This window comes from Ostrea edulis, chromosome 5, assembly GCF_947568905.1.
Source record: "Ostrea edulis chromosome 5, xbOstEdul1.1, whole genome shotgun sequence".
Taxonomy (NCBI): domain Eukaryota; kingdom Metazoa; phylum Mollusca; class Bivalvia; order Ostreida; family Ostreidae; genus Ostrea; species Ostrea edulis.
Window position 1 is genome coordinate 81259175 of NC_079168.1, and position 24161 is coordinate 81283335.

Consider the following 24161-nt stretch of genomic DNA (forward strand, 5'->3'; position numbering starts at 1 on the left):
ATGCGCCAGATCAAGACCGCAGAAAACAATATGGCAGCGATGGATTGTAACGTGGTTGATGCGCCTCGAGAGAAATATGTACGTTAAATAAGTAAAGTAATCGATGACAAGTAAATATTTCCAGTTTTATCAAATGTCCACTTATAAACTGGATATGAATTCTCATTTTGAAACGTTTGGTAGCATATGTGATCTATATAAACCAGTTATTAATAGGTTATTGTCTTTAGGAAATTCGGATTAGAAAGTGCCGGCTACTAGTTTATTCTTTGAAAATTTATGCATTATCATAGTTGTATATGGATAAGAATACATGTAACTTGAATATATCATACCTTTGGAAATCACATGTATTTGGTAGCATATGTGATCTATTTAAACCAGTTATTACTAGGTTTTTATTTTTAGGAAATTCGGATTAGAAAGTGCCGGCTACTAGTTTATTCTTCTGTAAAAATTTATGCATTATCCCACAGGAACAATAATATGTTGACGGTGCTACCGTTTGAGCAAGCGTAACATCAAATATGAACATATTTTGTAATGCTCATGCTTTGATCAGGTTCAATTTAAATAATATCTATTTGCCAAATACTCAGTACATGCGTATGAATGAAATTAGGTAGCTGAAACAGCCCGTTTCATCATCTTAGCCTGCCTTTCATAAACTTTGCATTTCGTTAAACATTACGCCTAATGGTGCACTGAATTTTCGAGGTAGGAGGCCGCAGATCAACGGAAGTTCACATTCGTTGGCCATTTTTGACAAGGGACTTCTGGGATTGGCGTGAAAAATATTCTTGTTAAAGGTTTAGATTTAGCTCGGATAATTTCGCGCGCTTTAGTAATTAGAGCTCGGAGTACAAGCTAGTGCTTCGGTAAGACCATGGAACATTGATTGTCAAGATTGGAAATATACAGCATTTATGCTAGTCATCTCTTGTACTCAAAACACTTGATGTCACAAATAAAAAGTTTGGTATGTCAGCTTGAATGAACAGTGGATTGGTCACAGCATGCAGAAGTTCTTTCTAGTAGTCTAAATATGTAGAATACTAAGCTAAATTATTTAAAACGTTTTACGGTGTGAACGTTTCTTTCAAGATATATTATAAGCAATAATACAAAAACTTATTTTGAGAAAGCTTGTCTAAATAAAACATTTAGAAACAATCCAACCGCTACCACCATGTTGATAATGTAGTTAAATGAGCGGCTAGGCGAGGAAAATAAAATAAGCAGTAACTTTCATGCTTTATTGGTACATTGACATCAGCAAGAACCAGTTCTTATTAGATAATATAAAAAGACAAGACAAAATAATAAATGGTACTTTCCAAACACTTTATTTATTTTATTTTTAATGAATGTAGGTTAGAAAAGAAGAAGAGAAAATCAGGAGGAGAAGAAGAGAAAAATTGAAAAGACTTTCAAATAAGGTAAATTGATGAGCCATTTATTGATTATGATTTATGCTTGAACAATATATTGATGTGATATCAACAAAGAAAGTTAATTACAAATGCTAACTGATCAAACCATAGTCCATAACAAAATGTGAAATGTACCTATGACACACATCAAAACAAGAGACAGTTATTTCATAGATGTCAAGAAAAATGTCAAAAAGAAACAGAAAAAATTTTGCTTACATTTGAACAGGTTGATAGTAACAAGATTTCTTTCAGATTTGTTTCAAATTTTGGACATGTTTTGTCAGAATTTAGTTTTAACTTTTAGATCAAGGAAATTATGGAGGAGGAACCTGACATTCCCATTATGTTTTTGTATACAATGAATGGGAAGACGGAGGGACAGGGTACTATGTTGTCTTGTTTAGTGTTTTTACTATTAACTGTTCATTATCATTGCTTAAAAATAAAGTATTAATTTTATTTCCAATTTGATATTAATTTTTTGCTCACCTGAGCTGAAGCACACAGTATTCTTTTTGTACCATGACTTCTGATGGCTGGGAAGGATGATGGTAGGGATTTTAACATCAGTTGTGTTTGGGGAAACTTTCCAAAATGTGTTCAAGAACCATAGGGGTGCAGATTGTTGAATCTGTATGCAAGTATCCTCACTTACTTTAATCAAAGATTTGTTTATAGCATGATCCAACCCTTGGTTGCATGTTGAGGTAACAGATTTCCAAGACACACTAGGGTATTTTTTGTTTAATTTATGTGCGATCAACCTCATAAACTGTAATATCAAAAAAATTTCACTCCTTGCTTTTAAGTCTTCAGGTGAGCAATGTGGCCCATGGGCCTGTTGCTTATGTTACTTTGTGTTGTATTTCAATTTTGTTAATTGTTGCATAACACACTTTTGCTTAATATGTTTCCTGTGCTTGCTTCTATGAAGTAAAATGGAATATTCTGTCATAGAGTCCTTAGCTAAATAGATTTGATATTTTATTTTTAAGTCTCACCATGGTTGCGGGACATATGTCATGATGTTGCGAAGCAAATGACCTCTGCCAGCATGGAGCACCATGCTGAAATGTTGCTATCTTCTAAAGGTATTTCTCTTTTCTATCATTTATTTACCGATATTGACCTGGAGTTTACATAAATGTTTAGCTAACCTGGCTCAAATTAACTCTTATGATCAAAGTTTTTCTGAGTTATATAAATTTTACTGCAATTAGTGAAACATTATCAAATATTTTTGAAATTTAATGTAAAGGTGGGTCCACATGATTGCACAATTCTAGTATTAGCAAGGTGATTCCATTGAGTGTTGTGGACTATGTCAAAATCTTAATCCAATGATTGGTAGTCTGTATTTTCTTTGATCTGTTTTCTTTTTTTTCTCTCTTGAAATTTGCTGTATATGAATTTGAAAAAAATTTGATTATGTTACATTTTCACACCTACAATACTTTTGAAATTTGAATATTAACTAAAGAATATCAACTCTCTCTTTCCCTCCCTCTTTATTTCTCAACCTGTAGAATTAGTAGGCTTATATGGTTATAATGATCAATAGAGTATCGAACACCAACTCCAGAAGAAGACTGGAGGGCTTTGTTGTCAGTAAATGCAGAAAGTACTCCAGAGTCAGTGCTGCGGAGATTACTGCCTCTTGTTCTGAGAGGGATATTGAAAGGTACAGTATATAGCTAGAAATTTGTTGATCAAGAAATGAAGTATTTAAAATATTGTATGTGAACAAACCTGCTTATAATATATACATGTATTATAAAACTTTGTCTTTCAATGAGCTTACTCTGAGGAAACAATATATTTGGGTTATTTTGGTCTATCCTCCTTTTTCTTTTACTCTTTTAATAATGCCTGTTACGCACACTCATCCACAGATCTAATACTAATATAAAACATGCTTACATTGAAGTGTCGGAGACAATTCAAATTTCTTTTGAATCATTAGTTATTTTCATCTATGAGGGAGATGAAAATCACTTATTGTTTTTCATATAAGCTTGCTAGCTATTACTGTTTTGACTGTTTTATATGTTTCCTTTATGAATTATTATCTCAGTCTGTTCTTACATAGCAAAATGTATTTGGAAGTGTAAGAAACCAGAGGGCTGGCCTGATGATGTGAATTTCCAGGACCCAAATAGAACCAGTAAGAATTAACGTATTAAATGTTACCAATTAATCTATCAAGATGAAGCTACATTTTTCGTTTATTATGTACCGGTAGTGATCATAATTCTGTGGATTGTATGTGCTGAAAATAAATGACATAGTCTATCGATAGTTAAACACTAATAAGAACTTGATCAGGACATAATGGTATAAATGGACTGATTTTAACCAGTGCATCTATTTTTAAATCCTTTATAATGTATTTAGTTGCAAAATACTCTAACATTTATGGTCCGATGGGTCTCTTTATTTGATTTATAGTCAATAATCACAAAATATCAGCAGAAGAATTGCGACGGGTGTTCATTTGTTTGCAGACATCACATAATATAGTAAGTAATTTTCAAAGAATAATTCTGATGAAGAAATAAAAAGATACATTTATATACATCATTTGATTTGGATAATGATTTATGTCAATCACATATATTTTTCTGAATGAAAAAAGGACATTGAGCAAGGGAATGGAGAGAATCCAGAGGATGCCTCTGTCTACTTAGAAAAGGTACTTCAGTATTTGACAAATCTTCCTTTATCTTAAGTGGATAATGCTGTGTTACTTAGACAGCAGAGGTAGTATTAAAAAATGAGTATACTTTTATCTAGACTGTAGATTAGATTAATGATGGACAACACACCTTTATAATAGCCAGCTTTCTTTTGAAACATCAACAGCAAAATAAATATCAGTAACCTCTTTCTTTTCCTTCTACTCTATTATTACTGATGGAAAATATCATAATGTTAACTCTGTTCAAAAATTTGAAAGTAATGACTTTTGCCTCTGATAGACCAAACTCATGTCTGGTAAAGATTCAAAGGTACATGTATAGGGATAAGTTGTAATCAGCAGAAGTACCCGGATAAAGAAAAAAATGCATGATATTTTCAATACACAATTTCTTCTGTATTTAAATTTTACATGTCTTTTTTCTTAAGGAGAACCTTTCAACATACACCATTGAAAGACTTCTGAACAAAGTAACATTTGAATTTCATAATTTATAGTGAATTTATGGGAATGCAATTTGTTAATATTGAATATATGATTTGATTGATTAATTATATGATAAAGTTAGATTTAAAATGAAAAGTTTGATATGCATATACGTCTTTGACCTACACTGTAGGGGAAGTTCAGTGACGTTCAGTCGAAATTGTTAAAGAGCAATGCACCTGATGTAGTTGCATCCATTGTCACAACACATTACACCACTAAAATGGTGAGGGAAGGCTTTTCATCCCCCAAAACCTTTCCATTGACTTTGGTTCAACCCAGGTATATATACCAAGTGAATTTTATATGCAGCTATTGAGTGTGCATTAATACTGGTTGTTGTATTTTGTTGTGTGCTGCACATTTATTATGTATTAAACATGTCTGTTTTAATATAGTACTATCAAAAGAGAAGGGTGGGCAACCCTGATAGGGTGCAGTACCATTGAAGAATGCGTAAATATGTATGCTCCATGCAGCCCAGCCCATCTGGATCTTCTGTGCAAGGTCCATGGGCAGATCCACATTGACCATTATGTGCAACAGGTTGTTTTTTTTAGGAATATTAATTTTTATTTTGAAACATAAAATGTTCCATTTGAGTTTTGAATTTTTTATAAGGTAAGTCAATTTTTATCCAAATTCTGTACTTTTAAATAGTATGAGCGCATAATACGGAGTGATAGCCTGGGGGAAGTTGAGGAGATTTACAAACTCTTAGATATAAGGGGAAATTCTGACATCAATAAGAGTTTTGAAGAAGCCTTGATGGAACCTAAGGGTAAAGATTACAATGAAGTTAATGAAATGTTATTGTGCCAATTCAGTTTTAAAGTCTTTTACATAGCTTGTGTCACCATCTAGTCCTTGAAAATTCCTTCATTTCATACTGAGTTTCAGATTTCTGTTAAATTTCTGATACATAAGTAATGTATTTTTATTTTATATTTAGCATGCTTTCCTTTTGTCTTGTTTGTTTCTGCTCTTTATGCTCTGTGTGGTTCATATTAGGACACTTCAGGATGCTGTTATTAGCAGGCTGTCTCGCGTGCAACATTTCCCTGCATGTTAATGAAACTGAAATAAAATTCCCACCCTGTCCTTGCCTGCACTCTGCAAGAACTACTTTGACCATTTTCTCCATAGATGGTCATTTCAATTTGTCTGTGCCAGTTTCCACGATTGCAGGTGATTGTTTTCTTTATCAAAAGTGCCATTTCGTTTGCAAATTTTTTGTTATGCATACATGTTTGCAATGAAATAGTTCTTTTGTTTACCGTACTACAGCAGATGAAGAACCAAGTAGAACAGGGAAGGAAAAACAATATGCATATTGACTGCATACTTACTCTCTGCTTTTACTAACCTCTTTTAACATGTCTAAGTGTTATTCTAATGATATGCACTTCACTCAGATGCAGTTTGAATGATAAAAATCATATACTTATTAAAGGATATAAAAGTGCCAGCAAACCTGTGATTGAGTTGGAGAGATACAGACTCCCAGGAATGGAGAAAAGAGTGTGAGGATCTTTCTGGGTGTTTCTATATTGTTTTGAGTTTTTTAGTTGCTTTCAAATACTTCCTTCACATTTATTTGTTGTTGTTGGGTTTTTTTTCAATTCATTTTGATGGTTATGAATTCCTATTTTTTCCTAAGTTAGATTTGGATTAACTGAAATCTCTCTCTGATTGCTTTGCTGTATCATAATATTCATGTTGATGATTCAGTAAAAACTCCATAATAAGGAATACTTTATGGAATGATTTGAAAATCCTCTGCCATAACATTGAGAACCAGTGTTATTGGATGCAACTGCAACACTAAACAGATGACATGGGTAATCTTTACATCTCTAAGATCTACAAATACAAAATGAAATGTGTGGAGTATGCATGTACATATATAAAAGATAAGATGCTAAACCATCTCATTTCACAAAACAATGAATCAGTTTTATATGATAGATAAATTACTTAATATATACATGTAGATGATTGTTTTACTTGTAGTCATAGAGTAGAAATGGGGATTGACTTATATGAAGTTGACATCCGGTCACTCAACCCTATGAGGTGGCTGACAGATGCTGTTATAGATGTTGTAGCAAGGTAATAATATGAGTCACGGATCTATTGGACATTCAAAATGATTCCCAAAGTACTTTTTGTTTCTGTCCAAAATCTAGTGAACGCTTATCTTGTATGGTTTATCAGATAGACATGAAACTTTGTACAATGCTTCATTGACATTTGTAGATGTGCATATTGTCAGAACAAGGTTATTCCATTGTTATCCTTAAATTTTAGTGGATCTAGGAAAGATGAATGGTGTAAAATAGCTTGTGAACACTTCTCCTATATGGGTTATCCGATTTACTTAAAATTTTGTACAATACTTCATTATCATTTAATCATCTTGACATTGTTCTTATCCAGGGATCTGATATATTCCTATATTTTACTTTGGATCAAAGTGGAGTGTTTTATAGCTTCTTTTTTTCATGTACAAGGGTATGTTTCACTTTCCTACAGGTACTTCAGTATGTACAAGAATGATGTTGGTCATATCAATGTTGAATCTTTTCTCCATCTTTTTCTCAATGCACAAAGTGCAGTTTATAGTGTCTGTTGTCCTACTTACTGCATTGTGTCACATCCAACAGGAATATATTTACTTTAGGGGTTGGAATCTGAACCATTAATCAGAAAATTATGGGGGTTGGGATGGCCCTTGGACACTTGCTCAACAGAATACTCAATGCATCTTGATATATGCATCAGGAATATATATGGTTTAGTGTACTGTATATTATATGGTAACTATATTCATTAAAAAGCAAAGACTTGCATGTAATTATTACTGTCTTATGATGACATCTAGTTTAAATCTGTAGAACTCCTCTTATTGTATTGTTTGATTTGTAGAAGAATGAAAGAACAAATCCCCTCAAAGAATGTGTACATCTTAGAAACATTCTTTGCACAGAAATTGCTTGTCAAAGGAAAGCTGTAAGTTGTTATAAGTATTATGTAGCACATATTCTAAGAATACCCAAAATTGAAAACCATGTGCCAGAAGCCTTCTTGTCTTACATATACTTTTTTGATTACCCGTTAAGAATGGGGATTACTTTACACAAATGCGTTTGCTCATGTACAAATGATATAAGAAAATATAATCTCAAACTTTGTAATTATATGAATTATATTTGAGAATGAACTCTGCAGGATAAGACAAAATATGATAATCTAGTTTGGGATTTTAATCAGGGTCTCCTGAGTCTTTTGTCAGGTAGCACTAATATTTGGGCCTATGTTTTAATGTCACATATAGCTATTAAGAAATATTATTCTCTGAATATTGAAAAGAAAATTTAATACATGCATAGTCTGATTTTATTGATAACAGCAACCGTAGACCCCTGGACATGACAGGATGTAATTACTTGGGGGTGGAAAATGTCCTTGCTGCTTTAGATGTGGATTTAGAGAAAGGAGCCATCCTCATTGTACCAATCAGTAACATGTATTACAGTTATTTCGTATTTGTAACAATTTTATACAGTAGGAGTTGTCCGTGGAAATGAAAGCATTTGAGTGAAAATATTAGAAAAATTCTTCAGCTGAATGTACAGTGTATAGTGAATCTGAAAATCAAATATGGTTATTTATGTACATGTGTGAAAAGTAAATTGATCAATCTCACAAATCCTATAAAGAATGCAAAGTCAAGAACAGGGCAAACACGTACCCCTATAATATTGATTATCATTGTATGTAGATGTATGTAGTTTCATAATAGGCAGTTATGTTAGTAAAGGTGCACATATTTTGATGAAGAAATATCTTTTTCATATGCCACTTCCCAGTCTATCCTTAATGTTATATTTAATATTGCAGTATTAGACCCCTTAAATACATGTGGTTTAATTTTGCATAATTATCAGAGGATAATACCTCAATTTGAAAGATATTAAGAAATATTCTGAAAGATTGCAACTTATTTTCTCACTCCCTGTTGCATGTTTCACCCCCTCCCTTGTTTTAGACTTCTTAGGTGATAACAAGTATTTAAAAATGCTAATGAGTTGTACTGCCCAAAGTTGCATTAATTGAATAAGCTATTCATTTTATATTAAGGTTCCACAACAGAGGAATAGTTTTGACTGTGGGGTATTTCTCCTTTCCTATATCAGAAACATTCTTCAGGTTTGATTTTATCTATTGACTTTGATAAAATATTATTATCAATAAACACAATTAAGATGCAATTACTAATAACTGTCAATGAACTTTTGTTTAAAATTTCAGAACCAGTCAATTGCAGATGTTGAGAATACCACAATATTGATCAGGAACGAGGTGTCGAATTTGTGCTTATCAAAATAAAGTTAGAAATTATAGAAACTACCTAATGCAAGGCGAAGATAACGAACAGTGATCAATCTCATAACTCCTACAAGCAATACAAAATAGATAGTTGGGCAAACACGGACCCCTGGACACACGGATTATAAAACGTAAACTGACCCAAACCAGGTTATACTCATATAACTTGCCCCAGAATTAAAGTCATTCCTTAAATAGAGTTATCATTCATTTTACATGGTTTAACTCCTGATTGCTTAGATGTTTTTCACTATGTTCACAAAATTAGCAGTAGATCTAACAGATTAAGATCTATTACAATTACACTTATGGTATAAAATGCCAGAATTTTAAAATATAACCCAACATTGGAAACCTTATCAGTATCTTAGAATTTTTTTAACATTGGAAATGAAAACACATACATTTGTTTTTGTTTTCAGTATTATGTCTGTAGATAGGATATGTATGTAACATAACTTCATATACTAATCAATATTATACCTGTATAATACTTCTGTCTATATATGTGTTTTCAGGGGATAGTGTAAATTAGTACTATACATGTAATTGTGCTATTATGTATAAATAAAGGACATTATTGTCATTTTCTATCTGAATGCCCTGGTACAATATATGTTATCTAGTTTTGACAAGTGCATAGCAAGTATTTTTATGTGAAGAGTAAGGGGAAGCCTTAGTTCAAGCAAAATAGAATATGTTCATTTTGATTTTATGAAATCATCACTAAGTGGTAGTCTCTTTCATTTACCATATAACAATGTGTACCTGATGTTCTCATCATGCATGGACAATTTTTTTTCATGTTGAAGGTTTAATTCTATGGACTTGTGTCATTTTGTTTCAAATTTCGTAACACCATGTTTACATTCAGCTATGAAATTCTTCTGGTGGCTTGTTAAAATCCTTTTCTGAAAAACCCAGCTGTAGGTATTTCTTGAATTCTGGACAGTCCTAGTTTTATGTGTTGACTGAGCACATAAGAATATTACTATCTAGCATATTGTACATCACTTAAAATTACAATATTATTTTATAAAACTGATGCACATTTTGAATTGAATAATCATGATATTGTATCTTTTCTGCATCTACTTTGTTTGACCAACCTAATGTTAAACAGAATATACATGCATGTAAATATGTATTTCATGTACCATTCCATGGTTTAATGAGGTAATAAACTACATTTAAAACAAAGCATTGTGAATTGTGTTGAACCAATATGTGTGTCCTGGAAGGAAATTTAATGACATAATTTAGTTCCTTGATTTTACACTATCAGATCTGTGTAAGTGGATTTATTACTGGGAAAAAATTGTTTAAAGGAAATATAACAAGAGGCCCATTGGCCACACTGCTCATCTGAGTCGCTTAGGCCCTGCTGTGTTGTGATTTTTAAAAGGTTATTTATCTATCTTTATTCCCATGAAAATGTTTGACCCTATATGTGGTGCTCACTAAGCCCTGAATTAAAGGCCACGACATAACCGAACTTAATTCACACAACATGATATGCCTCATTACCAATATCACTAACATAAGCTTGTCGTTCTTGGGAAGGTTGAGGTCATAGATCATGGTATTATGAACGGTCTAACCGTGTATAAAATATGATAGCTCTTGGGGGAGTGGGGGGGGGGATAATGGATAAAAGAATTTTCTTCCAACTACATTCGCCATGGATTAAATAAACTTACTAATTGGATCCACACAACTTGGGAACTTCTGCATTATGAAAAAAAAAAAAGTGGCGATTTTAGAACTATGGGTACAACGCCAAGTTGACTCTTGATAAAAACGCCCAGTTACCGGGACGATGACGGTGCAATAACTCTTGATAAAAGCGCCCAGTTACCGGGACGATGACGGTGTAAGAACTCTTGATAAAAACGCCCAGTTACCGGGACGATGACGATGTAAGAACTCTTGATAAAAACGCCCAGTTACCGGGACGCACGGTTCTGAAACAGAGTTAAAGAAATACCAGGTTGTGGATGAATGAATGAATTTATTTCTCTCAGTTGAAAATTATACAACATAGAGAACATATAAACAAGAACAATTAAATACAAAAATTATGCGCAAACAGAGTAGAGAAGATACTGTTTATATATACATGTATTGATTTTCAAATATCATAATGATATGGGAACTAGTAGTTGCATTTCATTTATTGACTCTAAAAGAGCAATCTGAACACATTCAAAGAAAACATAGTAAGCATTTTCAGCTTATTATGTGATGTTTGTGGTCACCCTGATCACAAAGATCACAAGTAGCATAATCTCGTAGATATTATTATGTAAGTCATAATTTAAATTACTAGCATTACTTCTCAATTGGCATTACAACATGTCTGCATTGCGTTTACCATGATTAAACAGTTTATTTGTTTTATTGTAGTACATGATTTTTAAAGCAGTTTTAAAATATGTAAGAGTAGGGAGGTTTCTAATATGGACAGGTAGGTCATTCCATAGTTTAATTGTTGAAGGTACAAAACTATTGATATATGCTAAGGTCCTAACTTGAGGAAGAATACATTTAAAATTATCATAATTTCTCGATTCATATAAATCTTGAAAAGGAATGAAAGGCATCAAAAGTTCTTGGAAGATATTGGGGAGCAATTCCATATGCTATTTTGTAAAATAAAATAATCTTATGGACCTTTCTTCTGGTTGATAAGCTACCCCAGCTTAATTCATCATATAGTACTGACCTAGGAGAATTTACTCTCATTCCAGTAATTATTCTTACTGCAGAAACCTGAACATTCTCAATTAAATTGGATTCTGTTTATTACCATATTCAATAACAGAGCAAATAAAAGAAAAATGAATTTTTATCAGAGATTGTCTATTTAGAGTATATTTCGGCATACGTAAGATGTTTAGTCTATTAGATGCCTTTTCATGAATATCTAATATATGTGATCTCCAAGTGCCATCAAATCGAAATTTTCATCCTAAATGGGTGTGATTTTCTGCATTCATAACTTCTGGACCATTATAACCAAATCTTACTTTAGGAAGTGATATGTGTTTCCTTATGGGCATTTAGATTGATTGTTTTGTTTTTTAATTGTGGATTAAAATCCACAACCCATTTTATAGACCATTGCTTTATTTTCTCAAGATCATTTGTTAATGAATTAGCTGTTGCTATTATGCCATCATCAACAATAACATACAAAGAAGTGTCATCCGCAAAAAGTCTTACACTATTTGATAGATCATCAGATATAATAAGAACAAAAAATGGCCCTAAAACAGTAGATGTGTGTGTGTGTGTGTTTTACAACATATGCATCGATGGGTATCCACCCATATATCATCATCTTCACGACAGTTCCCATGAACTACAACCACCCAAACCAGAAAAAATCAGTACAATACAGAAAAAAAAAATCACTTTAGTATCTATGATTGATTGGCAAAGTATGTCACAGTTTCTGCATAATATTGTGAAAATTTTCAATTAAAATGATTTCCAGAAAAATAAATCCAATTTAGCTTCCAGTGCATCATTAAAAATATATATCACGATGACAATATAAAAAACTCTCGGTAGAAACGCCCAGTTACCGGGACGATGACGATATATAAACTCCTAGTAAAAACGCCCAGTTACCGGGACGATGACGGTGTAAGAACTAATGATAAAAACGCCCAGTTACCGGGACGACGACGGTGTAAGAACTAATGATAAAAACGCCCAGTTACCGGGACGATGGCATGGAATTATAGCTTCATCATTGCTTGATTTGTTCACCCAATATATATGCAAAATGGAACAATTTAATAAAATTCAAAGAACTAAACCGATATGATATAAATGAACAATTTTACATTAGGTACTAATTAATAAGGAAAAAATTCTCAATAATCAAATGGTAATTCCGAGTTTCAAATCCTTCGGTTTGTTTGTTGTTTATGGTGGGGTTGTTTTGGTTTTTTTTGGGGGGGGGGGGGGATGTGTGTGTTTTCTTTTCCTTTTGCATGCCCCCCCCCCCCCCCCCCCCCCCCCCGTTTTTGCTTTCTGTTGTTGTTATGTTGCTGTAAGCTGTAAGACCCTAAAAATAACAACTTCTCGATTAGTAAATCTTCAAAACTAACAAAGTATACTCTCTCTCTCTCTTTTTCTCTCTTCTCTCTCTCTCTCTCTCTCTCTCTCTCTCTCTCTCTCTCTCTCTGTGCTGCATTTGACATAAAAGTTTGCAGAAGACGTAAAATGCCTATTTTCTGTGAAAGTTTTTTGCATAAAGAATCAATGTGTACAGACCAGGTTAGACATTCATCTATTTGTACACCAAGAAGTTTGGCCATTTTAACAGTATCTAAAACAATATCTCCTAACTTGATACACATTGTGTTTAGTATGGAGCGCCAAATTAACATAAACTCAAATCATTGAAGACATCTTTAATTATTTGAAGATATCATTAATTCAATTACTGCTCTCTTTAATTGAAATAATGCGCGCATTAAATCAATTATAGCTCTCCTCCAATAATTAATGCACGCTTCAATCCAATTATTGCTCTCATCAATTAAATTAATGAGCACAACAATTGAATTAATGAGAGCAATAATTGATTTAATGCGCACATTAATTCAATTATTGCTCTCTTCAATTGAATTAATGAGAGCAATAGTAGATTTGATGCGCGCATTAATTCAATTATTGCTCTCTTCAATTCAATGGACGAGAGCATCAATTTTGTGGAAATATTGCTCGCAATAATTTGATGTTCTCTTTAATTCAGTTGAAGATATCTTTAATTATTTACAATGCGTTTGTATAAGGAATTAGTGCGATCATCAATTCTTTTAAAGAGAGCAACAATTAAATTAAAGAGATCATTAATTCAATTGTGAATATGTTGAATGGAAAACGTCTTTGATTATATAGTTGCTAATATTAATGCGCTAATTATAACAATGATTGCATCTCTTCAATTGAATTGTAGCGCGCATTAGTTCAACTGTTGATATATCATTAACTCATTTGAAGAGATCATTAATTCAATATTAAAGCGCGCATCAATTCAGCTGACGAATTAATGCTATCATCAATTCAATTTATACGCGCAATAATTCAGAATTGAAGATACCATTAATTATTTGAAGAGATCTCCAGTTAGATTGTTGCGCGCATCAAATGAATTGATGATATCTTCAAATAATTGAAGACATCTTCAATTATTTGAGTTTATGTTAATTTGGCGCTCCATAGTTTCGTGTGTGTTTTATGCATTGATAGATTTGATGGCTAACTCTCTGTTCATCATGCAGTGGCCCAAATTGGTTGAATAAAAATTCTTTACAAATATGACACATACTTATCATTTAATTGTAATATTGGTGAGTGTGTTTTGTTGATGAATATGTTCAATTTGTTACTTGTAATTGTAATGTGAAAGGAAAATATGAAAAACCTCTTTTCCGGAATTTGTCATACATTTAAGGTTTTATTTTTAGTATGTTCTCCTCCATGTTTTTCCCGCTGGTATTTACAGCTGCTCAACTCAGCCTCAAGTTTTGCGATGATCGTGCCTCTACCGTGTAAGTTTTTGCTTTAAACCATATATATTTTGAAGTTAGTTGTTTACATAATCTATATACAGCTTCTTTTCCGTAAGTGTCCAATTTCTTCATAGAACTTTTCAGACTTGAAACGCATTGTTTACCTTGAAGACATCAGTGATCATGATAGGGTTTTGACACAATCTGAGCATAAACTGAAAGTTAAAATGGAAGTGTGAAATACAACTAACCTAATTAATATTTCGTAAGTCCGTAACACTGCAAACAGGTTTTCAAATTTTATTGTATCAACAACATGAGGACAAGAAAATACAGTAAATTGGTTAACATGTATAACACAACAAATACTGTGATATGTTAATTCACAGGGTCACATGACACAATGATATGTAGCATCTCACCTGTATTACTTTTTTTTTGGAGAGCTTCACAATTTTAAACCAATGATGAAAATTCATGCACCTAAATAATTTGTGAAGAAATCTTTACAATCTGAGGACAAACATTTGCATGAAAAAATTGAATGTTTTACCTTTATTTCATTGGAAAAGTGTTCAAATATGTAAGTGAAGTATGTATATTTTAAAACAAACGTACCTACAACTTAAATGAATACTGATCAGAATGTTTTTGTGTACTCCTAGTTGAATTATTTGAAAGAAAAAAAATAATTTCCGTTCCTCATTCCAGTTAGAAGTGAAGAGAGCAATGTAGTTGATTGGGAGATTTGGATAAAGAGGAAAAAAAATTTATGCAACCAACTTTAAAAGAAATAATCAAGATAACTAAAAATTATATCTGACAAGAAGCTCACACACAAAATAATTAAAATTAAGTATTTTGAATAATGTTAAATACTGTATAATTTAAGTAAAACTGCAGTTATTACTCATGAAGCAATATCTTGAATTCATGCTTTCCAGTGAGTGATTAGGAAAAGAGAAAAAAAAACTTGAAAACTACCCAGTGAAAAAACTTATTGATGAAGACACATTTAACAAAAAAATTAACTAAAAAAATCAACAAATTTTTGGAAATCTTTTTCACATAATCACTTGTTAGCATTCTGTTTTCTTTTATTAAGAACCCACAGGTAGAACTTGCAATGAAGATGAAAGTTGTAATTTGTCATGTAAGAAAGCATTGATTTAAGTTTTCCTAGGGAACTGTTGCATTGCTCTGCAGCCTGACTGTTTATGGTATTGAATTGCACATATTCATTTAGGTTGTACCCATCATTACACCCTCGATGGTTAAACCAATGCAGTCGATCGACTAGAAACCATGTGTCTTTGAAGAAATCAGGATGCCTGTTCAGACAGTAGGAGTGCATCCTACAAGCGTTGTCGTAAATGACCATAGATGGAGCTGTAAGGATAAAGTAAATACATGTAATTTCTCAAAAATGTTTTGTTCTTTTGGGGATGTATCAGTAAGTAACTTCCTATACATAAACATATATATTATTATATTATATTATTATTATAATATACATATATATTATTTCACATTTGCTATTAATAATAGCAGTGATGAGAGAAAGATAATGGTGGATTTTAAGCATTAAACATTGAGATCTTGATGAGATAATGAATGTGGATCATTACTCAGAAAATTAAATACATTACCTTTTTTGAACCGAGTTAATATCAATGTAAATGGAACATTTGGAGATTCACTAGAATCCATCAACTCATATCCATAGCAAACTCCTGAAAATAATGATACGTTGTAATTATATTTAGAAAGTGGAAATTTGGTATGTTGAATGTTTACAGATAGATTTTAAGCTAGTAATACTATTAACTAATACTTAGGTGACAAATAAGGACTCTGAGCCTCTTGTTTTAAGATGGAAAGGAAATATTGAAATATTTAAGAACATGTGCAACATTTCTAAAATTATATAATTTTTTGTGACATTTCATACTGTCTATATTGAGAAGAAACAGGAGAAATTTTAGAGAAAGTATCAGAAATGTTGCAGATGTCCTTAAAAGACATTGCTTCTATCATTGATTATTTTAAGAAATCATGTCACTCGTATTTCCAGTTACATCAAGACATATACCATGTTCACAGAAGAGGCAGAAAACACCAGGTAGCAAACTAGGGTGTCCTTTGCTCTTTGTGCATTCGTATTTGCCCTTTTTATTAGTTGTAAAATCCATCTTGTAGGTCCCTCGAGATCTTAATGGTAGGAGTGATGGGAAAAAGCTGTCCTTGAGAAGGTGATTGTCCATCAAAGAAGTGGCAGTGGTGTTTTCAGGATAACTGTTTGCTGCTTTTTCAACTAAGGACTCTAGCAATTCCACCAAATGGTATGGGGTATGGTTGATTGAACACACCAACTTGTAAACCTGCAAAATTTGATTACCTTTACAGAATTCATTTTGTGCAATTGTTTGCAATTCCAATACTCATTTAAATAATCATTTAAAGACATGTAATGAAATTGAGGTTCTCATGAAATATACCAATGGTAACTGCATTTGCAGCTCCTCGAGTAACTCTGGCGATGACTTTGGATCTTTTATTTTCATTTTCTGTATGATCCGTTGTAGGTGGTCAGATGGATGGAACATGCCACATATTGGACTGTCCAAAGCCAAATTTTTTAGGAAGGGTCTGTATGGTGGTGGTGCTATTTCAGACCTCCCAAATGACTGCACTAAAGCCTGGAGCTCCTTGTTGTGGTATCCAAGGAGGTCAAACAGTTTTGTTACTTCTGCCTCTATCAGTGGTGGTTGCTCACCAGCATATCGCCTCAGCAGTAACCTGGTGTATGGATCACTTATCACCACTCTGTCTTTATGGGAGCTGTTCCAAAGGTAAATTAAATGCTTGATACCGTTTGTCTATCACAAAGTCTTGTGATTGCTTCTCATCCAATATAACATATCAGATAGACTTGAAACTTTATACAATGCTTCATTGCCAGTTGTAGATGTTTGTGTATTGTCGGAATGAAATCATGTGTAAGTGAATCATCATCTATTGCTATACAAAGTCACATACCTGTACGGAATGTGCAATACATTATCAGATGCCATCTGTTGTAGGTTGTTGGTCCAGGTTTTTAAATTTTTTCTGTGGGCTAATGTGGTGGCATCCATAATCAATCTATCTGGTGCTGACCCACATTGTATACATCTGAATCCCTCCTCAAAATTGATGGTGGAGCAGAGCTTCTCCAAGAAGCCATACCATGCAAATTTGAAATGTGCATATGAAAAGGTTTGCTGGAACTTCTTGAAGTGAGCCACCTTAAACGAAATTTTTACTAGTATATTTAACCTACATGTATGTAGACAAACATGGCACGAGCCTGGTTTACTTAACAAAGAATTGTGAGCTCTGTATCTCCCATGTACCTCGAGAACTGACATTCAAATATTTGCTGACCATTAGAAATAACTTATTGCAACATTCTATACATTAAAACTGAAAAAACAAATTTTGTAATTTTTTATCTAAAATTGTGTCCATGCCCCATTAACATATGTGGGTGAAGGGAATTTATGTTTGTTGAAATGAAGGTTAATTGTTTAAAGATATGGATGCTTGGGTTAATATAGAGTCTGTACATTTTTTGGTTCACCTGAGCTGAAGGTATGTTGAAGCCACAATTGGGGATCAATGCGAATATGTAAAGAAAATCTTTTTCTCAAGAATCACTGGGCTAGAATATGAAAGCAGAGTAGATTAAAATTTGTTCAGATCATGGCCCCTTGGGGGTAAGGTGGTGTAACAATAGGGGATCAAAGTTTTACATGCCAATATAGAGGAAATCTTCTCCAGAACCACTGGGCATATGTTAATTAATGAATTTGTTGTCAGGTTTAATAATTAAGTTTGATAATTAATGAATTTTCAGTTGTTTGAAAAGTTATTCCTGAACCAAGCTGCCTGTACTGTATAATGGTAGTTTTGCTCAAGCTTGTTTATTGCTAGGGACTGCTGCTCAGGTGAACGATATTTTGTATAGGCTGTTGTGTGTGTTTGTAGAAAATAGGCTGTATTTGTTTGACTTAACTGTTATTTGGTTTAGATGATACGTGTATTTGTGTTGTATAGATATATGTATATCGTCAAGATAAATTGATTTCATATTCACCTTGGCCACTACTACATAAAAGCGATGGATTTTATATAAAATCTCTGATTAGTTCATTTAAACATTATTGTCAATATGGTTAGTAATTGAATTATTATTGTATCGAATTCATTATAAGATCCACCTTGCACTTTTATGTCCTTTTTAGGACATACATGTATGCAATTCTCTTTACAAATGATTCAGAAAACAAAAGTATTGGGATATTATGTGAATATTTGTTTTATTTGCAACCAAAGTACTTTTTTATTCTTAGACTTTCAATTATTTTAATTTTGAATGTTGGCAGGGTTTTTTAGCTTGCATAAGCCCTCAGTGAATTTTGTATGTTGTCTTCTCTTTATCCACTTTTCACGTCTTCTTCAGAACCACTTTGCCAATTTCACTTTGCTCATTACAGTAAAATATTAATTACTGGCTTGTTTAAGCACTTCATATGAAGCATGATTTCACCATCGAAAGAGTGACACAAGATCCTAATTATTTTATATGAATTTTTATTTTCCCCCGGAATGATAAAAAAAGGTGTTTTGTTTGCAAATAAGATGTTCTAAAGTCCAAATTTCTAAGTGATTTGATGCTAATTGTTTGCATTTTTCATCAAGAAATTAGTTTTCTTTATAAATTCATTTAATTTGTAAACCTACATCAACAAAATGCAGTTTTCTGATTACAATGTTCTCGATGACAATTTTTTTTTTAAATTCCGATTGGGCTTGGTTCAAAATTGAAAATTTTTTCGCTTGGGGCTAGCTGTAATTGAGGCTATATATACTTTTTGGTTAACTTTATTGTTATTTAATATTTATTTGTATGTTAGATATTCAGAGGAAATTTATTGTCAATGATTTGTTGGAAAATTTATCCTTGGAAACATGACCATTGAAAATTAAATTAATTATTGAGTATGCATGTCTTTTGTTTTGACTTCTGTAGAAGATATCTTTAATTGTGATGTGAGTATGGATAATAAAAAGCTGCATTGTGTATCATGAAAAGCTGTGCACAATGCCTTGTGAAAAGCAATGTGTATCATAAAAGGCACTGTGTATCACAAAAAGATGTGCACTATTGTGAGAAGCTGCACTGTGTATCATGAAATAGCTAGTGTGTATCATATGTAAAGCTTCATTGTTTTGTGAAAAGCTGTTCACTGTATCATGTAAAGCTGCAGTGCATGTGTATCTTGAAAGCTGTGCACAATGTGTATTTCCGAAAAGCATTGCATCATGAAAAGCAGTATTTATCATGAAAAGATGTGCACAATGTGTATCGTGAAAAGCAGCAGCGTGCATCTTAATTTTTCAGCTCATTTTTAAGATTGGCCTTCTACTGGTATAATAAAAGGTATATTATCTTGTTTGTCATATTGGTATCATCATGTGATATGTGAATTCATTCAATACATTTTATCATACGGGTAGAAGGCCAATCTTTAAAGCTGGGGGGGGGGGGGGGGGGGGGGGGGGGGGGGGGGGGGGGGGAGCGATTGTTGTCGGTTCCTTTTTATTTCCGTGCAGTATCACGGGTAGTGTCAATACTAGTGGGCCCCCTTCCAGGTATCTGGCTGGCTGGCTGGCTGCATGCATGGCAGATCTCGCCTCAGATCTCCATTCTTTCCGGTCATGAGGGTTGGCAGTTGAGAGCTTCCATACTCTTCGATCTTTCTCCGTCAGCTCTCTCCAAGATAACATTGGCCGACCAACTCTTGCATAAATCAAGAGTTGAGATAGACAGGGAATCATCAAAAGGGGGGGGGGGATTAGTACCCATACTCCAGATGCCTGTGGTACACACGGGTTCATTAAAGATGAGTTACATTTTTTATATGACTGCTTCATGTAGAAAGATATAAGAAAGAAATATTACCCTTTGAACATCTACAATTCAGACTATGATATATCAAAGGAAAACCATTGTAAAGTACTAAGCAACCCTGTCAATGTAGTTCATGCTAGAAGGTTTTGTGAATTTTTACATGAATGTTTTGAATTGCGCACCAAAAGTAGAGTGCTATAACTACAGTTACGTAATATGCAATACTAAATTGCACACATAGTCTAATATCACGGTATATACTTGTATTTACAGATATGTAAATAAACTGTTAGTAATTAGTTTATTGTCATTATATAGGCCCTATTTCATATTGTGTAACATGATTGTATGCCAACATGCTTGGTGAATCAATAAATAATTGAATTGAATTAAGGGGGGGGGGGGGGGGGTAGTACCCATACTTAAGATATCTGTGATACGCACGGGTTCATTTTGTCATAGGCATACCTTTATTCATTATAACGAGTAGATATCATTCCACCATATTTCAAATCGTGAAGAAAGACAACTCACATTTTTGGTGAATATAAATTTAATATAATTATTCATATGAATTATAATCACAAAATTCTCACGTAGAACACACCGTTAATGATAAGGTGGGTGTAGATAATTTATATATATAAACACAAACACCGTATAATAAACATGATAAATGACTGTTTCAATCAATAAAAGAGACATTGTATTCCGTGCGGATGTGTCCAACCAGTTACTGGGACATATTGAGATCGGTTAAATCCCATTAACCGGGATGGTATAACAAACTACAATGTGCAAATGCTCAACTACGGATGACGAAGATCCAATTTCAAATTTACATTAAATAAATAATGCATTCACTTGTTACGCATCTGCACAAACATATATTCCATATACATCTTACGCAATTCAAATGACGAATATACCGTTATGCACTACAAATGTCAAGATAACGATTAACATTTTTCTATTTACATTGAACCGATGGCGCATTTAGGAACAACAAATACATAATTACAAAGATAGAATATTGAACCCTTTGGCTTTCCATACAAAGGGACCTAAACATACTGTCACAACAACCAAAGGGACCCAAATATACTATCATAACAATCAAAGGGACCCAAACATACTGTCATCACGTGGCGAAAAGACGACAAAATACTGATTTCCCCATTATTTTGCTAACTGATTTTCTACGGGGAGGGGAAGCCAGAGTCCACTTCAAGTAAGGAAAAAAATGGATTTAGGGTACTTCTGCCCAAATCTCAATATCCTATACATCGTAGAAAGAGGGGGGGGGGGGGGGGGGGATGTTGGTTCATTGCACGTATTCTTCAATTCAGTACTTCAAACATCAACTACCTTTTACTACTACTTTAAAAATGAAAGGGGGGGGGGGGGGATCAATCGAACTATGCATGTAGAAAATATGTGATTTGTATACACATATAAAAATAACGTGAAAAGGGAAGAGACCAGAGCCCATGCCCACCCCAACCTCGAATTCAACATGCCTGGTAATACAATTTTTAAAAAGGATTTCTTCAGAAGAATACAAGTACAAAAGAACTATGATTTGATTTTAGATGTTTCCTTTTTGTAAATGCAATTAATAATTATCGAAAACACAGCAAATTTCATATTGAATTCCTAGAAAATTAGATAGCAAAATAATGGGAAAATCTGTATTTTGTCGTCTTTTCGACTTTTTGTTATTTCTAGGCGAAAAGTCGCTAATTATCGTTTTGTCGTATTTTCGCCTCGAAATAACGAAAAGACGACGAATCAGCCATCATAGAAATCCTCTTCGAATACATGAGCGTACATGTACTTGCTAACTAGGAAATGATTTTATAATAATGTTCGTTACTGTTCTGTTCTTTACCGCATTTAACGAAACTCTCTGTGGATTTAACCCGAACTCACTGGTATTAAACTGATGATAGTAAAGATCGTTACTATCATCCCAAGATGGCGGAAGGAAATTCTTGTAAGACCACGTTTCCTTATTATATCTATTTGTATTGTTTATTTGCGAATGATATGTAGGCAAGAAATATCATACACAAGCAACAATTACGATCAGGTGTTATTTTATCTTTTATACGGCTCATATGAACAGAAAATTCGTCGTTGTAAAAACAGCGAGGATGATAGTAACGAAAGTTCTTACGTTACTATCATCATTCATTTCCGTTACTATCATCCTCGCTGTTTTTTTCAACGAATTTTCTGTTCATATGAGCCGTATAAAAGATAAAATAACACCTGATCGTAATTGTCGATAATGTATGATATTTCTTACCTACATATCATTCGCAAATAAACAATACAAACGTGGTCTTACCGGAATTTCCTTCCGCCATCTTGGGATGATAGTAACGATCGTTAAATATATACTTCAGATAACCAGTAGGTGCCACAACCTTCAGGAAAGTGCAGAGGGTTGCTTGTCATCAATAAGGAGTGCTGGAACAGCTTGATCATTTTTAGTTAAATATATACTTCAGATAACCAGTAGGTGACGGGTTTTTCCTGTTGCATAAACTGAAGCGAGTACAACTTTTAGCATGTTTCTAATCAGGTTAATAAGTTTATTTATTTTATTTTTATTGCGATTTCACTAAAATAGGGAGGTTTCAAAACTTTATGCATCTCGTAATGTAAATTTCTCATCTGTAAAGAAAATCCACGATTATTTCCATTAGACTCCCAACGATGTGTCAGTTCGTCTAGATTTTCTTTGTAATTAATCCAAAATATACTCTATATTTGAAAAGCATCTTATTCATCCAATTCTTTTTTTAAATATATACGTTTCTAAAGTTATTTGTTTATAGGAGAACACTAAATCTAAATATATCCATTAATATCGATAATAATTGAAAATATAAATAGTATCAATCACTTGATGAACTGAACGTTAAATTTAAATGAGATCGTTTGAAAATGTTCTTCACCTTGAAATAAAAGTTTTGGAATTCTGAAATGTTCGTTACAATAGGAACAGCATTTAAGAAATATATTTGGAAAATTCATCAATGCGTTTTACTACGTTTATATGGTGGATTTCGATTTGACATTGTGTAAATAAAATTTGGGCAAAACTCTATTGAATATAACAATTATAGTTGGATTATGCGCATATCAGTTAAATTTTGATTTCATAAATATACTTGGGCAGTTTATTTCCACTGTCAGTAGGAATCTGATATTCTGAAGTACTAGTCTGGGGTGTAAGTCACTTACATGATAGAGTATGTTAAATGCAGTCTGTGTCTCTTGTTGGTACCCACGGAAAGGTCTTGTCACAAGGAATACTCATGTGAAATATCAAAGCTCTATCACTTACTGTTCAGAAGTTATTAGCAAGGTTAAAGTTTTCAATAAGTAGGTCAAACTCCAAGGTCAAGGTCACGGGGTCAAAAATGTTGGTACCCATGGAAAGGTCTTGTCACAAGGAATACTCATGTGAAATATCAAAGCTCTATCACTTACTGTTCAAAAGTTATTAGCAAGGTTAAAGTTTATGACAGAATTACAGACAGGACAAAAACAATATGCCCCCCGATCTTCGATTTCGGGGGGCATAAAAAGAGGTCCAACAAATTTGTCCCCTCTTTTGTGAAATAAATTCTGCCAAGTGAAAGAAAAGA

At 33.1% G+C, this 24161-nt stretch overlaps 3 protein-coding genes and 1 long non-coding RNA gene across 5 annotated transcripts; 2 read left to right on the forward strand and 2 right to left on the reverse strand.

Annotated features, from left to right (window-relative positions):
• On the forward strand, positions 1–6147 carry LOC125649646 (uncharacterized). The gene is made up of 13 exons (XM_048877313.2): positions 1–78; positions 1374–1439; positions 1741–1819; positions 2432–2527; positions 2998–3117; positions 3526–3600; positions 3885–3955; positions 4072–4128; positions 4563–4604; positions 4754–4902; positions 5100–5166; positions 5281–5401; positions 6074–6147. The coding sequence occupies exons 1-13, from the start codon at positions 1–3 to the stop codon at positions 6145–6147; spliced, it is 1095 nt and encodes a 364-aa protein (XP_048733270.1).
• Positions 5855–10203, forward strand: LOC125652817 (uncharacterized). 2 transcript variants are annotated; one of them, XM_048882233.2, is made up of 6 exons: positions 5855–6461; positions 6634–6732; positions 7549–7632; positions 8033–8149; positions 8764–8832; positions 8935–10203. In XM_048882233.2, the coding sequence occupies exons 2-6, from the start codon at positions 6647–6649 to the stop codon at positions 8972–8974; spliced, it is 396 nt and encodes a 131-aa protein (XP_048738190.1). In that variant the 5' UTR covers positions 5855–6461; positions 6634–6646; the 3' UTR covers positions 8975–10203. The 2 variants fall into 2 exon arrangements, with proteins under 2 accessions (XP_048738190.1, XP_048738191.1); XM_048882234.2 differs by lacking the exon at positions 5855–6461 and having other exon boundaries at positions 6468–6732.
• Positions 10204–14829: 4626 nt separating this feature from the next.
• On the reverse strand, positions 14830–16277 carry LOC130055090 (uncharacterized). Its single transcript, XR_008803319.1, has 2 exons — positions 16193–16277; positions 14830–15932 (listed from the first exon to the last, which is right to left on the reverse strand). It is a non-coding gene; the product is annotated as an uncharacterized LOC130055090 (long non-coding RNA).
• Positions 16278–16588: 311 nt separating this feature from the next.
• LOC130055026 (uncharacterized) lies at positions 16589–17680 on the reverse strand. The gene is made up of 3 exons (XM_056166178.1): positions 17603–17680; positions 17042–17422; positions 16589–16924 (listed from the first exon to the last, which is right to left on the reverse strand). The coding sequence occupies exons 1-3, from the start codon at positions 17678–17680 to the stop codon at positions 16589–16591; spliced, it is 795 nt and encodes a 264-aa protein (XP_056022153.1).
• Between the last annotated feature and the right edge of the window lie 6481 nt (positions 17681–24161).

Excerpts from the sequence above, each read along its gene's own strand:
- LOC125649646 (XM_048877313.2), top strand. The coding sequence starts at position 1 with ATGCGCCAGATCAAGACCGCAGAAAACAATATGGCAGCGATGGATTGT. Across the intron at positions 3,118-3,525 it reads TCTGAGAGGGATATTGAAAG|CAAAATGTATTTGGAAGTGT; the intron begins GTACAGTATATA and ends GTTCTTACATAG. Across the intron at positions 3,956-4,071 it reads TGCAGACATCACATAATATA|GACATTGAGCAAGGGAATGG; the intron begins GTAAGTAATTTT and ends GAATGAAAAAAG.
- LOC125652817 (XM_048882233.2), top strand. The coding sequence starts at position 6,647 with ATGGGGATTGACTTATATGAAGTTGACATCCGGTCACTCAACCCTATG. Across the intron at positions 6,733-7,548 it reads GTTATAGATGTTGTAGCAAG|AAGAATGAAAGAACAAATCC; the intron begins GTAATAATATGA and ends TTTGATTTGTAG. Across the intron at positions 8,833-8,934 it reads ATATCAGAAACATTCTTCAG|AACCAGTCAATTGCAGATGT; the intron begins GTTTGATTTTAT and ends TTAAAATTTCAG.
- LOC130055026 (XM_056166178.1), bottom strand. The coding sequence starts at position 17,680 with ATGGATGCCACCACATTAGCCCACAGAAAAAATTTAAAAACCTGGACC. Across the intron at positions 17,423-17,602 it reads AACAGATGGCATCTGATAAT|ACAAACGGTATCAAGCATTT; the intron begins GTATTGCACATT and ends ACTTTGTGATAG. Across the intron at positions 16,925-17,041 it reads TGCAAATGCAGTTACCATTG|GTTTACAAGTTGGTGTGTTC; the intron begins GTATATTTCATG and ends CAAATTTTGCAG.